Source organism: Polypterus senegalus, chromosome 7 (assembly GCF_016835505.1).
Source record: "Polypterus senegalus isolate Bchr_013 chromosome 7, ASM1683550v1, whole genome shotgun sequence".
Taxonomy (NCBI): Eukaryota; Metazoa; Chordata; class Cladistia; order Polypteriformes; family Polypteridae; genus Polypterus; species Polypterus senegalus.
This window is the reverse complement of record NC_053160.1, coordinates 56,524,959-56,540,980: the sequence shown is the minus strand read 5'-3', so window position 1 is coordinate 56,540,980 and position 16,022 is coordinate 56,524,959. Positions and strand designations below refer to the sequence as shown.

The window sequence follows — 16,022 nt, the reverse complement described above, 5'->3', positions numbered from 1 at the left end:
TTCTATAATATTATACCCTATTGTGCAAACTTTTAAATAAAATATTTATTAACATTAAAATGTAATAGATACTTATTGATTAGATAGAATTGAATGAGGAACATATATGCATTTTCAGCTGTAAATGATTACACATAAAAATAACTGCTCCTTTACTATAATAGCATTTAAAGGCAAATGTTAAATGTAGATCTGATGAATTTCAGGAAAAAACAAAATTACTGTTTCACTAACTTATATTTGACTTAATGTGTTGTGGTTCTCTTCAGCACTTAGAAAAACACTAAGGAGGCCAAAAGTAATACAATTATTGTACCAAACACATACAGCCAGGAGAGACAAAAAGGAAGAGTTCTGTCATGAATTAAAATATTTTTGCATAAAATAATTTTATATACTTTCCTCCAATTAGTAAGTGACAAAGATGAGATATTAAAGATGCAAAACAAACTTACAGTGAAGGACTGGTAGAGAAATCTTCAGGTCACTAAGAAAATGGTACTTTGGGGGGAATATTCCATTAATACAGTATATGTAAATGTAAAGTCTTACACAAAGTAAATAGAAATGTTTGATTCGAATACACAATGGGAGTTTTGAAACTTGAAATTGCTCTTTATGAGAAGGAACTAGGAGTCAGACTAGACTTCAGTTTCTACTGCCGACATATTAAGGAGGCTAATGGAATGTTTGTTTACATAGCCTGATGTGTGGAGTACATGTCAAAGGAGGTTATACTTCAGCTATATAAAACACTAGTGAGGCCTCGTCTGGAGTACTATGTAAAATTTGGTTTCTAAATTAGAAAAAAGACAGAATTGTGAGGGATGAAGAAGTTAAACCTTTTGTTTAAGCAAGCAGAAAATTAAAGGTGACATGATTAAAATGTTCAGAATTATGAAGGGAGTTATTATAGTGGATCAAAGCCATCACTGTAAAACCAGTTTACAACAAAAATATTGGGACACAGATATAAACTTTTTAAGGGTAAATGTTATTCCCACAGAGAACGAAACAACATGAAATAAGCTATGAAGTACAGTAATCCCTCCTCGATCGCGGGGGTTGCGTTCCAGAACCCCGCGATAGATGAAAATCCGCGAAGTAGAAACCATATGTTTGTATGGTTATTTTTATATATTTTAAGCCCTTATAAACTCTCCCACACTGTTAACATTATTAGAGCCCTCTAGACATGAAATAACACCCTTTAGTCAAAAGTTTAAACTGTGCTCCATGACAAGACAGAGATGACAGTTCTTTCTCACAATTAAAAGAATGCAAATATATCTTCTCTTCAAAGGAGCGCCGTCAGGAGCAGAGAATGTCAGAGAGAGAGAGCGAGATAAAAGCAAATAATCAAAAAATCAATACGTGCTTTTAAGTATGCCGAAACACCGCGATAAAGCACCATTTTGTAGAGAAGCGTCCTTATCCTCTAGGCAAACAGCCTCTGTGCAAACACCCCCTCCGTCAGGCGCAGAGAATGTCAGAGAAGGTGAGAGACTGAGAAAAGCAAACAATCAAGCACCGCACGGAAAGCATATCTCATATCATCGAGGAGTTTTAGTTAATATGTAATACATGCTCTGATGGGGTAGCTTCTAAGCCATCCGCCAATAGCATCCCTTGTATGAAATCAACTGGGCAAAGAAACTGAGGACCCATTGTCCGCACAAATCCGTGAACCAGTGAAAAATCTGTGATATATATTTAGATATGCTTACATTTAAAATCCGCGAAGTCGAAGCGCAATATAGCGAGGGATTACTGTAGTTGGTAGACTCAATGGATCTTCAGACCTCTGCTGTCATTTTGGTAATATCAGACAGTTTACTTCTAAAGTAGGTTTTGTGTACTTTGCTCATATTAAAAGATACAGGTTTCAGAAAACAATGTCTATATACCAGTTAATGAATATCAAAATGTATACCCTTTAAAATACAATTTTATAAAGATGGATGAGGTAGAAATTTATGAAGAGGACAAAGGTTTCTCTCCATGGGTGAAAATAAAAATATGTCAAATTTTGAATTAAATGATACATCTGAGTTGGTACTGTGAACGCATGGTTTGACTGAAAAACATCTGCATATTTTTAGGTGAGTTTTATGTCCATTTTCTTTTACTTTGTATATAAAGCAATCTTGGGTTTGTGAAAGGCGCTAATTAAATGTAACTTTTATTATTATTATCCATCCAATCCCAGCCAACACAGGGCACAAGGCAGGATATAAACCCTGGGCAGGGCGTACACACACACACACACCAAGCACACACTAGGGCCAATTTAGAATCGCCAATGCACCTAACCTGCATGTCTTTGGACAGTGGGAGGAAACCTACGCAGACACAGGGAGAACATGCAAACTCCACGCAGGGAGGACCAGGTAAGCGAACCCGGGTCTCCTAACTGCAAGGCAACAGCGCTACCCACTGTGCCGCCCATTATTATTATTATTATTATTATTATTATTATTATTATTATTATTATTATTATTATATGTCCACATGAAAGAACTTGGCTCCCAAATAATTTTTTACTTTTCTAAGAAATTTATTAGGAAAGTTAATTTTTCAATAAGATATTTAAATAGATCACACAGTACATTTCTTGAAATATGGAAAGTTTCCACTTAAAAAGCATTGGCAGATTTTTAAAATTGTCTAGTTTAAACAGAGAAACAATCTGTAATTTTAATTACTCTTACTTTTGTTTCAAATATACTTCAATGTATATATTTTGCAAATTTTCCTTTTGTATATGTCTAATAGCTGTTCTTAATGGTAAAACAGTTCCCAGTAAAAATGAATGAAACAGCAGCAGAGCTGCACACTTGGCAGTGAACATGTTACTTCAGCAACTTGCACGGAGCCTTGCTACACCAGTTCAATTCTGCTTCTTCTTGTTATTCAAGGTAAGCTAAATGATATTTGTTAATATGTAAGTTGTGGACGCTGGCATGGACACACACAGACGGACATCGTTCTTGCACCCAACACACTGTTTATTTACAATATATACAATTAATAAAGTCACGTGCACCACAAACCCCAGTGCCTCTTGCACCGATTCCCCAATGTCCAGGCCTCACAGTTCCTGTGCCTTCCTGGCCGCCTTCAGTCCTCTCTCCAGCTCTGTCCACTTCCACCCGACATCCACCATCGACTGAAGGGAGGCGGCCCCTTAAATAGGAACCCGGATGGGCTCCAGCTGCTTCCCAGTGTCCCCAGTCGTCTTCCCCCCAGGATCTTCCCGGGATATCCAGGCACCGGGGCGCCACCTGGCGGTGGCCATGGGTCCCTACAGGGCTGGGCTTCCAAGCCCTTTACCCGAGGCCCCCAACATAACCAGGGCGGACGCCCCCTCACGGTCTGGAGGAGGCACAAGCCCTCCTCCAGTCCTCCTGGGCGTCCCGGCCGGGCTCCAGCCCTGGCCGGATGCCACAAAGTACAAAATGCAAACAAGGAAAGCAAAAAATTTATCCAGACTTGCAACCAAGATTATACTTTATATACTCTGAATATACATGTACCCAGTTTTATCTTATGTGGCTACATTATCTTCAAATCTATACTAATAAAAGGCAAAGCCCTCACTGACTGACTGACTGACTGACTAACTCACTCACTCACTGACTGACTGACTCACTTACTGACTCATCACTAATTCTCCAAGTTCCCGTGTGGGTAGAAGGCTGAAATTTGGCAGGCTCATTCCTTACAGCTTACTTACAAAAGTTGGGCAGGTTTCATTTCGAAATTCTACGCGTAATGGTCATAACTGGAAGCTATTTTTCTCCATATAATGTAATGAAGTTGTGCTGGATGGCCGTGGGGGGTGGAGTTTCGTGTGACATCATCACGCCTCCTACGTAAGTACGTAGAGAACAAGGAAGACCTCCAAACAGCGCTGAACAAAAAACGCCATTTTACAATTGAGAAGGCAGAAAAAGATTATGAAGCAAGTGATGCATACAAGCGTATTCATAAATACAAGCATACGCGGAAACAAAGCACAGCGTGAACCGTAAGTTTATATTAAGTTTATAGACACACTCCCGCTGCCGTTTGTCATGCCTACGGCGAATGACGGTATTCGCCAGATACAAGTTTACTGAGAAGACACGAGATGACAACCACCAAACCTTCAGCAACTAATTGTCTGAAGTTCCCTAAATGAACCGTCAGAAAATGGCACATCTCCCTGCCAACAGAAAAGATGTAAAACGTGTGCCTACATCTACAATACAGACCATATAGTTATACCACACTGCCTACTTGAACATCACATAAAGGGATCATTTTCCTGCAGATCATCTAATGTTGTGTACCTAATTCTCTGCATGAAATGTCCTGATACTGCACTCTATGTGGGAGAAACTGGACAAACACTTCGCCAGAGAATGAATTTGCACAGATTCCACATTAAACGTGACAACACAGATGTTCCACTTCAACAGCCATGGACACTGTGAGAGGGACTTTAAAGTCACAGTGCTTATGGGCAACTTGAAAACACAGCAAGAGAGAAAAGAATGGGAAGTTAAACCCAAGTTAAAATTTAACACATTACAACATGGATTGAATAGAGACAAGAGTTTTATAGCCAGGTATGAGGACTGTTTGCATCTCTCAGACTGACACAGATAACCTGTCTCAAGAGCTATAATGTTTTGAAAAACTCATCACAAACTTCAAAGGACTTTGTTGGACAGTTATCTTATCCAAAGATTGTGACCATACTTTGTTCTTCTATCTCTTGTTAAATTAATCTTAGCCTGTGTGGGGCTTGTGCCTCCTCCAGACCGCGAGGGGGCGTCCGTCCTGGTTATATACGGGACCACGGGTACAGGGCTTGGAAGCCCAGCCCTGTAGGGACCCGTGGACACCGCCAGGCGGCGCCCCGATGCCGGTTTACCCTGTGTGGTCTTTGGCCGGGGATGGAGCCCGGCCGGGACGCCTTGGAAGACCGGAGGAGGGCGTGTACCTCCTCCAGACTGAGTGGGGCGTCCGTCCTGGTTAGGCAGGGGGCCTCGGGTACAGGGCTTGGAAGCCCAGCCCTGTAGGGACCCGTGGCCACCGCCAGGCGGCGCCCCGGTGCCTAATTATCCCGGGAGCCCGGCACTTCCGCCACACCAGGAAGTGCCGGGGGAAAGACTTTGTGTGGCGCCCGGAGAGCCGCCAGGAAAGCAGCCGACACTTCCGCCACGCTGGGGCGTGGCTAAGGAGAAGAGGCCGGAAACACCTGGGGCTCATCCGGGGCATTATTTAAGGGGCCGCCTCCCTCCAGTCATTTGGTGGAAGTCGGGAGGCAGAAGACGGAGCTGGAGAGAGGACAGGAGGCGGCCAGAGGAAAGGCACAGTGACTGTGGGCCCTGGGCTGAAGGCACTGGGGTTGTGTGAGTGCACGTGACATTTATATAATTGTAAATAAACAGTGTGTGGAGCAAAATATGTCGTCCGTCTGTCTGTGCTGGGGCCAGCGTTCACAGTGGCGTAGCCGGCAGGATGCTCCGCCTGGTTCAAGGCGGGGACCTGCATCAAAACAAAACATTTCTGTGAACGGCCCGGCGCAGCAGCGGACCCCACACACTGGCCGCGGAGCGCCGTGCACAACCGCGGGGCGTTGCGCCCAGAAACCGCCACCGGACAGCGGAATGGCTTTCCCCGGGTGCGGAGGAGGACCCGACATCGCCGGAGCGCAGCGGGCTCCGAAAGTCGCGCTGTCGGGACGGACAGCCAGGCCGGCATCGATACGCAAAAGGCCACACCGAGGCGGGGGCCTCGCATGACGGGATCCGGGAGGTGAGTGCCCTGCCCTGCAATAATCGGCCCTCCGGGGTCGGTTGTACTTTATTTTCCACAGGCAGGGACGAACCGGATCTGCGTCCGTGGCAGGAGCGCGCCGGGCCGTGGGCTGTCGGCAGCAGCAGAGAAGGCTGCGGAGTCGGAGCCGCTGCGGCTCAAGGAATCGCCGCAGCCACAATGCGGCGAAGAGGCACGTCTCTGCACTCGGAGCAGGGGAGGCAAGATGGCCGCGGGCCGGAGGTCCCGCCCGCTGACAGGCACGGGATTGGCCGGTGTGTCTTGTGTGCCCGCCGATGATTGGATAGAGGTGGCCCCAAGGAATGCCAGTCTCGTGTCAGAGAAGGACCCGATTGGGCCAGAGGGAGTGGTCCAGAGGAGGCAGGCGTCGCGTGGAGCCGATCAGCAGGTAAGCTCACCGACGCCTGTCTCTCTCTATCCACCAGCGGCTCGGGCGTGCCTCGGAGGAATCCTTCGCCCGCCGAGCCGTCGTTTGAGGAGTTGCTGCGTGTTCTCGCCGCTCAGTGTGAGCAGCTGATGGAGAAGGCGGTCGCGTCGAGGGAGACACCGCGTAAGACGGAGGAACGGCGCGGCGCTGGAACCGGAGGCAGGCAGAACACGGCGGGAGTGGTGAGTGTTGCCGCTCCGTAAAGCAAGTGGGGGTTCGCGAACATGGCCGTGACCGACACGGACGACCGGCTCCAAGTAGGCAACTTCCCAACAGCGGACGCGGGCGGGGCAGACGGCTAGCGAGGCTGGGAGTTGGAACACGCAAGGGCTGGTAGGATCGGGGCTGCTGAGTGCCCTGGGTCCTAGCGCCCTGCGCTCCAAGCGCGCGCAGCTGTCTCCTGTCGCTCTGCCTGGACGCAGACGGGGCTGGATTTGAGCTTTCGTTGTGCTCAGACCCAGACCGTCAGCGCGTCCAAGAGAAGAAGGAGGAATCGAAGGGTGAATGCCGATTCCTCCGATAGGAGAGGACGCGGCACTGGGCGCGCCGGAGAAGGGCCGTTCTCTGGATGGACAGAGGAGATCCCCTGGGCGGCTGGGCGAGCTGCCTGCAAGAGCGGTGCCACGGCCGAAGAGCGGATGGGCATGGAACCGGCGGCGGAGGCCTTCAGCAGGCAAGTTGGGGACTGTCGGAGGGGGGCAGGAGCACGGTTGGTACGGAGACCGACGGGGCGCTCGAGGCGAGTGTTCTGGCTGTGCTTCTGGCCCTCTGTTTCTCTTTCCTACAGGCCCGAAGCCCCGACGAGCGCTGAGGCCGACGTCGACAGGGACCTGCCCTCCTGAAACGGGCTGCTCTGCGGGAGAGCTCCACGCCGCGAGGCCTATGATGACCCAGCTGGGGGGGACAGCGGGGGCGAGAGCGGTGCAGACCACTGGGGCGCGTTTGCGCCGGCGGGGGTGCGAAGACAGATGTCCCAGGGTGCCGTGTTGGACCCTGGGGACATAGTAGGACCCTCGCTGGGGACGTGCTGCCCTTTCGGGTTGTGCCGTTCGGACCCACGTGTCCTCGCTAGCGGTGGGGCACTGTGGTCCCCGGCCCAGGAGGAGGAGAGGAGGGCTTGTGCCTCCTCCAGACCGCGAGGGGGCGTCCGTCCTGGTTATATACGGGACCACGGGTACAGGGCTTGGAAGCCCAGCCCTGTAGGGACCCGTGGACATCGCCAGGCGGCGCCCCGATGCCGGTTTACCCTGTGTGGTCTTTGGCCGGGGATGGAGCCCGGCCGGACGCTTGAAGACCGGAGGAGGGCGTGTACCTCCTCCAGACTGAGTGGGGCGTCCGTCCTGGTTAGGCAGGGGGCCTCGGGTACAGGGCTTGGAAGCCCAGCCCTGTAGGGACCCGTGGCCACCGCCAGGCGGCGCCCGTGCCTAATTATCCCGGGAGCCCGGCACTTCCGCCACACCAGGAAGAGCCGGAAGACTTTGTGTGGCGCCCGGAGAGCCGCCAGGAAAGCAGCCGACACTTCCGCCACGCTGGGGCGTGGCTAAGGAGAAGAGGCCGGAAACACCTGGGGCTCATCCGGGGCATTATTTAAGGGGCCGCCTCCTCCAGTCATTTGGTGGAAGTCGGGAGGCAGAAGACGGAGCTGGAGAGAGGACAGGAGGCGGCCAGAGGAAAGGCACAGTGACTGTGGGCCCTGGACTCTTGGGGGATTCGGTGCTGAAGGCACTGGGGTTGTGTGAGTGCACGTGACATTTATATAATTGTATATATTGTAAATAAACAGTGTGTGGAGCAAAATATGTCGTCCGTCTGTCTGTGCTGGGGCCAGCGTTCACACCTGAATGAACCTATTAATTTTTTACATTTAAGATTTTTCATTTAAAGATTTACCAATGTTGTTTCTTGTCCTACTGTGTGGATATAAACACAGGGAACTTCAGTTTCTGTATTACATCTTGCCTGAATAAGGGGCCTGAGTTGCCTTGAAAACTTGCATATTATAATCTTTTTAGTTAGCCAATAAAAGGTGTCATTTTGCTTGGCTTTTCTCTACAATGTATTTTAAGAAATTCTTTTTGAAGAATTACATTTTTAAATAAAATCATGCACTGATTTATTTATTTGTAAGTTTTATTAAGCATTATGGATAATCAGATCAGAAAACCAAGAGTTTGTGGAGGGGGTATCAAAAATTAAGTTTTGTAATTTCTTAATTTGAAAGAGAAGTACACCCTAACGTGTACAATATAAATTTCCTTATGCTGTTTGCCTGGTAATTCCGAATATGTTCTGAGATTTTTCAGGAAAGGGAGATAGAAGTTTGAGCTAAAGCTGTTATACTCACCCATGGCACCCAAGAGTGGCGATGTGTTGCATGTTGATCAGCACATTAATTAGTACAAGAATTTTACTGTATTCTATGCAGATGACAATAATAACCCTGCAAACCTATAACTCTATAGTTTTTATTGATTTCATCCTTTGTGTTTTGCAATCATCCATTATATTTTTGTGACCAAAAATGTATTTACGCTTTTGTATAAATCCATCAAAATATTTTAATTGTATATAAGTCATTACTGTATAAGCAACTGTATTTGCAACTTCATAATGGCTTTGTACCAATTCTAAAAAGAATCTGTCATTTTCATTTTTTTTCCACTATAGCAGCAATTCTGAAATCTTTAAATATTATATAAAGGAATGAAAAAAGTGAAAATAATCCTTGAGAATTTTTCAATTTTGTTATTGAAAATTTGATATAAATACTTTTAAAACATTTTAATGTAGTATAGCATTTTTCCTGGAAGGTTATGCAGAGCACATCACAAAATTAAGGAGAAAACAAAGCTCAAAAATGAACATATGACAAAATTAGTCTCAGGGCAAACAGGGCTTAAATGCCAATGCTTCTTTGTGTTTAAACCAATGGTAATAGTGACACATTTGATGACCTTGTAATCACTTCAATAGATATAGAAGTTATTCCTCAAGGCTACATCTGTTAATGTTTATAGAAGTTAATTTTGGATACTTTGTATTAATTGATGAAGAGGCAGTTCCTGGCATAGGCAAATGGTTGGGGGTTGCACGAATGCCCCATTTCACTTATGTGCATGATCGCATCCAAATGGCCCTCATGTTTAAGGCTGTAGCCTGTCCCCTCTCTCACTGTCCTGTGCTCCTCATCCCTCAACTGCTGCTGTCTGCTAATCAGAATAGAGCCCAATGAGAGGGAGGGGTGGCTTTCAAGGTGTGACTTTCTCAGACTCTCTCTAAGAAAATGCATGCATATGTTCCTGTTTTCTTTAAATGAACAAAAGTATATGGGATAGTGCCACAAGAACTGGTATATAATTCAAAGCCTGCTATTATTTATATTTACATTAAAATATATAAATCAATATATAAAAAATAATGAAAACGACATTTGTAACATGCTGAGTTGATTTAGTGTGCAATATTTCTTTCCAATTTCAGTGTTGCATTATTATTTATTTTTAAGACTGAAAACAGAGACTGCTGTCTAGAGAGTTTATGCATTAAATTGGACAGTTAATGGCACAGGGTTCCAATATACAGTACATGAGTAAAGTTTGAGCAAATTAAAGGCACGGGGGTGGGTGTCTTGTGTAAATAGACCTAGGGCACCAATTGACACAGGCAGTGAACTGACGTTATCTTAAATACTTACCAATGTAATTTTTTGACATGGCCACTTCTCTAATTTCAATATGTACAGACCCTTTTGGAATCTGAACCACCTCCATATAACCTAAAAAAAGACCAGTAAATATTTAAAAAAAAATGTAGGATTAGCATACTCGATCTGACTGAGCTCTTGTAAACTATTTGTCACTACTTTGTGAAACAACATTAAGTAGAACACACCTGCACATTGAACGACATATATGTTTACATCTCAGAAATAAAAATAACTGTGTAAATCCGTATTTCTGTATATTCAAGCATTTCTTAAAGTGGGGCACATTTCACTAGCACAGCATGTATCTAGGCTACTTAATACGCTGAAAGTGAAACATCAGAAATATATTGCACATTCTCTCTGCAAACTGATTCAACGTCTATTTCAAATCAAGCAGAATAAAGAAATACTGTGTTCCTCCAAATACCCAGAAGCAATTATTGTGAGTCAGTCAACTTTTTAGACAGATATCCTACAGCTTGTTTTTTATTTTTTTATTTAATTGACATTGACTCGATGGGAACTTAGACTTAACATATCATTTAAAATATATATAATTTTTGTTAATCATGCCCAACAGGACATTTGAAGAAAAGCACTTTCAATGGGGCTATTCTGACTCACTGTAGGCATTTCTCTGACTCAGTACACAGTTTTAAAATTTTGCATGAAGGAATGAAAAGGTTCTGTTTTGTTTAAAGGTGCAGTCATACTTTTCCTAAGCTCCTTGAGCATTTTAACTGTTAATTCCAATTCATTTTATAAGAAAACTTATTTACAAACTCATTTTATTTTTGGAAGAAAAAGTAGCAGTAATAAAGAAATGAGAAAATCATCAAAATTTAAGTTACTGATGGAAGACACTTTTTCAGAAACTTTAAACTACAGATATGATTATGATTCTTAAAAATCTTACACGGCAGTGACATACATACAAGTGATATATGTGGCGACAAAAATGAATTAAACAACACATGTTCATTTTAAACTTTAAAACTAGTCAGGTTACAAAAAGAGCTGCGCAGAATAGACTGAACACATTTGCGATGCATTTAAATAAATGTGTTAAGAATAAGATCATAAATGCAGTAGCTGAATTGTTTTCTTTACTTTGCTTGAGGTTAAACCTAATTAGGCAGTGCTGCAAACACATAAAAGATAAAGAGAAAGTGGAACAGTAAGAGGTGGTAGTGCTACCCAAACACCAGGTTTGAATTGTCTTTGTGGAGTCTGCATGTTCTCTTTGTGTGTAAATAAATCTATATCCATATACCTAGATTTTTACTCTAACATCCAAAAGATTAACAGGCTAAATGAACAGTCAAATTGGCTCAATATTTGTGAGTGTGGGAGTGTACGTCAATGCACTCTGAGATGGTGTAGCACAGCATCAGTAGTTGATTCTTGCCTTTCCTCTCTTCAACCATGAACCAAATAAGTGGGTTAGAAAATGGATGCATGGAATACATAAGTACTGAGCCTAAGAAATTACTGCTTGAAAGTATGCCATTTTACTGTTAGTTGTGCTGTGATGTATTTAAAATATATACTACCTAACAATGATTGAGGCTAGGTAATGTAAATAATGACAATAATTAATAACGCCTATTCAACAAAAATAAAACTTGAACTGATTTTTATTTAAACAAATTGAATAGGCCTAAGTACTGGAAAACATTGTTTACAACTTTGGGGCTTTTCTTAATATAAACTACCCATAAAACATATCAGTGCATGTTCCTCCACACACTTGTATTAAAGCAAATCACTCACTGAGTAAACCTTGTAAAGATATTATCCAGATTATTTTCAGTGTTGCTCAGCTCGTTCAGTTATGTTTCATAAAGATTTAAAGGCATTGTCAATCAAAACCCACACTATTTCATTTAAGAGATGTATAGAGTCAATATTACTGCTACATCATCTTACATTAATTGCTTTGACTACAAGTCTCTAGATATGAATATGCCCACCTGAGCACTGACATTGTTGAACAAAAAGAAAAATACAAATGAAAAATGAAGCTCTAAAATGTTTTGGCACGGCTTCGTGCTGGCTTATTATGAAAACGGTTTAGCCAGAAACATAATATGTTGTTGGAAGGTTTTCGTTTCTTTTCTTTCCTTTTTTTAAATTGCCCTTTGGCAAAAAAGGGAGATATCTTTTGAACAGCAATTAAAAACTTGTCCCAGTTGGCAGTGAAGCAATGTAGGAGGAAAAAAAGCTTTACTGACAGAAGTGGTTTCCTGTTTACAATCAGCAGTCTTACCTCCCCTCGGCAGAGAGTCATTAAAGAGGCCTTCAATTGCTTCACACGTGCTGCCATCACCCCCACATACACGGCAACGATCTTCTTTTGCATCAGAGCCCAAGATGTTATCACAGCCTACATGCTAAAGAGAATCAAATATTAGGAGACTACACAGCAATCATTCAAACCAGACTATTAAACAACAGTTGTCAATAATAATACAAAAGAGTTAAGGCCGTTGTTTAATTTAATTCTTAATAAAGAAGTCAAACAACTGTCTTTTTAGTGCATGATGATTTAATAATTATATTGCCAATGATCATATTATTAGGCTAACTGCAATAAAGGTAATTGTTTAGCCTATAGAGGAAACTACAGTATAAGAATAAGGAAATGCTCAAGTGAAGCAGAGGCTGTATATTAGCGTTTTAACACATTAGCACAGTAAGCAGATGTCTTCTTTTTTCCAGACATATACTTATTTTGAAACTTAAAATATCTGTTAAGCCGTGTTTTATAAAATTTGTAAAAGTATCAGGGATTTTGTTTTTCTTATTACTCAAGACTACAGTATGTAAACAAACAGGCCTATATATTTTGCTTATTCTATGCACTACAAGTTGATGGCTCTACCTGCAGTGCAATTTGGTACTGTGCATACTACATAGTAGACATTGCCAGAAAATATGTAACAGTTTGTTTTAAGAAAAGCATGACTGTCTCTCTTGGTTGACAGCTACAAGAACGAGACAGAGTTGAATTCCGAATTAACACCAGATTATAAGTGCAAAAGGTGGCCAAACAGAAGTGAAAATTTACAGACAAGTATCCGTGTGTTTTGTCCTCGACACAATGAATGAAAAGCTAAATGTATTATCAGAAGAGTTTGGACGTTCAAGTCAGTAACAAATAAAGGTGCTAGGGACATAGGCGCTTTTGTTTTTATGTTAAAGGAGACAGTTTGTCAGCAAAAATGATAGACCATATTGCGAAACCAGGTAAAACAGATGATGCTCTGGGACACATTTGAGGGCATTATGGCATTACACATGGTTAACCATAACAATTGTATACAAATGACTTTATTGTACATCTTCATTGATAAAGAAAGCTTTCAAAAATTTCTAAATTGCTCAGAAATTGTGATGTGCTCACACTAAGACAGAAACAGTCATTAATGGTGTTGAAACTTCAGCTCTAAAAATGATCAAAATGTAAAAATGTTTACTGCAACTGATTGCAGCCGTCAAAAAATTGAAACTTCAAATTTAAAATAGCACTTATTTTTCCTTTTTTGTCATGATGTAAGAGAAATATCAATCCTGAAACTGTTTACAAAGTTTAGTACGATGTTAAATAAAAACTAAGAAGTTTAAATCAATCTAATTTTAAATTAGAATCAGTAATAAAGACTCACCCCTTTATAATCATGTGTGAAATGTTGATTACTGCACCCACCCACCCCCTTCTCTGTTTGATTAAACAAAATATGGTCACCATGGTAACACTTTGGTGCACATGTTGGATGTCAAATAAAGCTCCCAGCCTTTTTCTTTTTGGAAAATTAAAATTAATCATCCAATCATTTAGTGCATACAATATACCAGTGTTTTAACATATTAGTACATAAAATTAACATTAATATTTCATTTGGAGGAGTCTAGCCCTACCTTGTTCATTTTTTTCCTTCCTAGCATTAACGCTACTGCCATTATCATATTTGATAATAATGCCCAAGGTCTGGTCAGAATCATATCTGCCAAAGCCTTGCTTAAATATTTGATGCATATCTGATTGTCTATGAACTAAAGCATGTCATAAGTAGAAGATTGCTGTTTGATATAAAATATACTGTAAAGTGTCAGACATAGACATTGTGATTTGCTGGAAGAAAATCACATATTTGTATTTAACACTACAGAAAAATGCAACATTACAGAAAAATGTAGGTGCAGGAAATAACTATTTTTTAGCTGCTTTACAATTCATAGAACCTCCACCTCTACAAAAGTAATCCTTTTGATTAAGCAACTCTAGGAACGTTTGCATCCATTAAGAATAAGAGGCATGATGTGCTGTTAAAGGTTTATTCCAGAGTGATAAGAATGATTGTAATCGTAACAATATTCAAGCAAAAGCACTCTAATACAATATCTTTGGGAAATATGTTTTAAACTATTCAAATGTTAATGAATTGGTAGATGATAGGTTTCACTCTACATGTCCACTTCCATAAAGTTTCAGAATAAAGTACCTAAGACAGCATTTCAAACATCATCTCTCATTTCTAATAAGCATAAACAACGCACACCTTTCTAGCTGATTTATTTATAAACTGAGTTCAGTCTACTGTTTAAACATTTGCCATAGTTTAACTGGTAATGGTTAAGAAAAATACATTAAGAAAAGTGAAAGTGTAGTGAGCACTATAAGATGTGTGGTATACCTTATGCAACGTGAAAGCACAAAATTTTATATTTTGATGCAATTTAATACACATATCATCATGACCTAATTTTTGCCCAATATATCTTATGTGAATATATAAGCAATTGTACTCTTCTTTTTCCTGTGTCATTCTGCATACTGTTAGCATTACTATAAATACAGGAATCCTGCTGTTGCTTGTACTGCAGCAGTCCTAGTGTGCTTTAAGTTGACAAGCATGCACATTTTATTATTTGCTTTATAGTTTGTGTTTCTGAACATAAAGAGATTGTGGTGTACATCTTGGCTTACTCAAACTATATTAACCAGGAGATCTAAAAGAGCAGGATGATAACATAACAGACACCATTAAGAACATGATGATGCATAAGCATTCAATTTCAATGACTCAAGGTACCATGTACAATGAAATGCTTACTTGCATGTGCCTCCACAGACAGAAAACAAACACCAGAGACAAAATAAGAATAAATACAAAAAGTGACAGCAAATGTGTGTGCAAGATAGCAAGCAGTACAGTACTAGTAGCAGTGGAGGTGACAAGATGGCTGATTATTCATGAGCCTAATTGCCGTTGGGTAAAAATCTGGAGGTGCGTGTTCAGATGAACTTTAGATGCTTCCCAGATAGAAGGAGGGAGAAAAGTAACAATGCAGTATGGCTGGAGTCCCACCTGATATTGTTTGCCTTCCTAAGGTACCGTGTGGTGTTGATTTTATGGACTGCAGGGAGCTATGTGCCTGTGATATGCTGTAATGCTTTCACCACACGCTGCAGAACTCTGTGAACCTGAACTGAGCAGCTGTTGTACCAGGATGTAATGCATCCTGTGAGGATGGATTCCATAGCACACCTATAGGATCTGCACAGAGTTGTAAGTGACATCAGGCTTTCTTGGGTTTCCTTAACTACTGCCGTAATGTGACTTCACCATTTAAGGTCATCAGTGAGGATCACTCCAAGAAATCTGAAGCTGCTAACCTGTTTTACAGCCTCCCCTCAGATGTAAATGGGACAGTGCTCTCTCACCTTCTTGCGGAAATCCGCAGTCAGTTCATTAGTTTTGCTAACGATGAAGGCGATGTTGTTATCCAGGCACCATTCTACCAGGAGTCTGACCTGCTCTCTGTAAGCTGTCTTGTCGTCTATGCTCATCAGACTGATTATGGAAGTGCGGTCAGGAAATTTAAAGATGGTATTAGAGTTGTACATAGCCACGCAGTCATAGGTAAAGAGAGAATAAAGCAGGAGACTCAGCATGCTGCCCTGCGGGGTGCCAGTGTTGAAGATGATGGTGGATGAGGTTTTTCCACCAATATGCACATGCCAGTGAGGAAGTCCAGACTCAGTTACACAATGAA

At 42.1% G+C, this 16,022-nt stretch overlaps 1 protein-coding gene across 1 annotated transcript in view; it reads right to left on the bottom strand.

Annotated features, from left to right (window-relative positions):
* The window catches only part of adamts6 (ADAM metallopeptidase with thrombospondin type 1 motif, 6), a 311,123-nt gene that overhangs the window by 44,097 nt on the left and 251,004 nt on the right, over positions 1-16,022 (bottom strand). Inside the window, exons 17-18 of the mRNA XM_039758682.1 lie at positions 12,232-12,355; positions 9,951-10,031 (exon numbers count right to left, since the gene is read on the bottom strand). Coding sequence (XP_039614616.1) covers positions 9,951-10,031; positions 12,232-12,355 — 205 coding nt within the window. The remainder of the gene's footprint in view (positions 1-9,950; positions 10,032-12,231; positions 12,356-16,022) is intronic.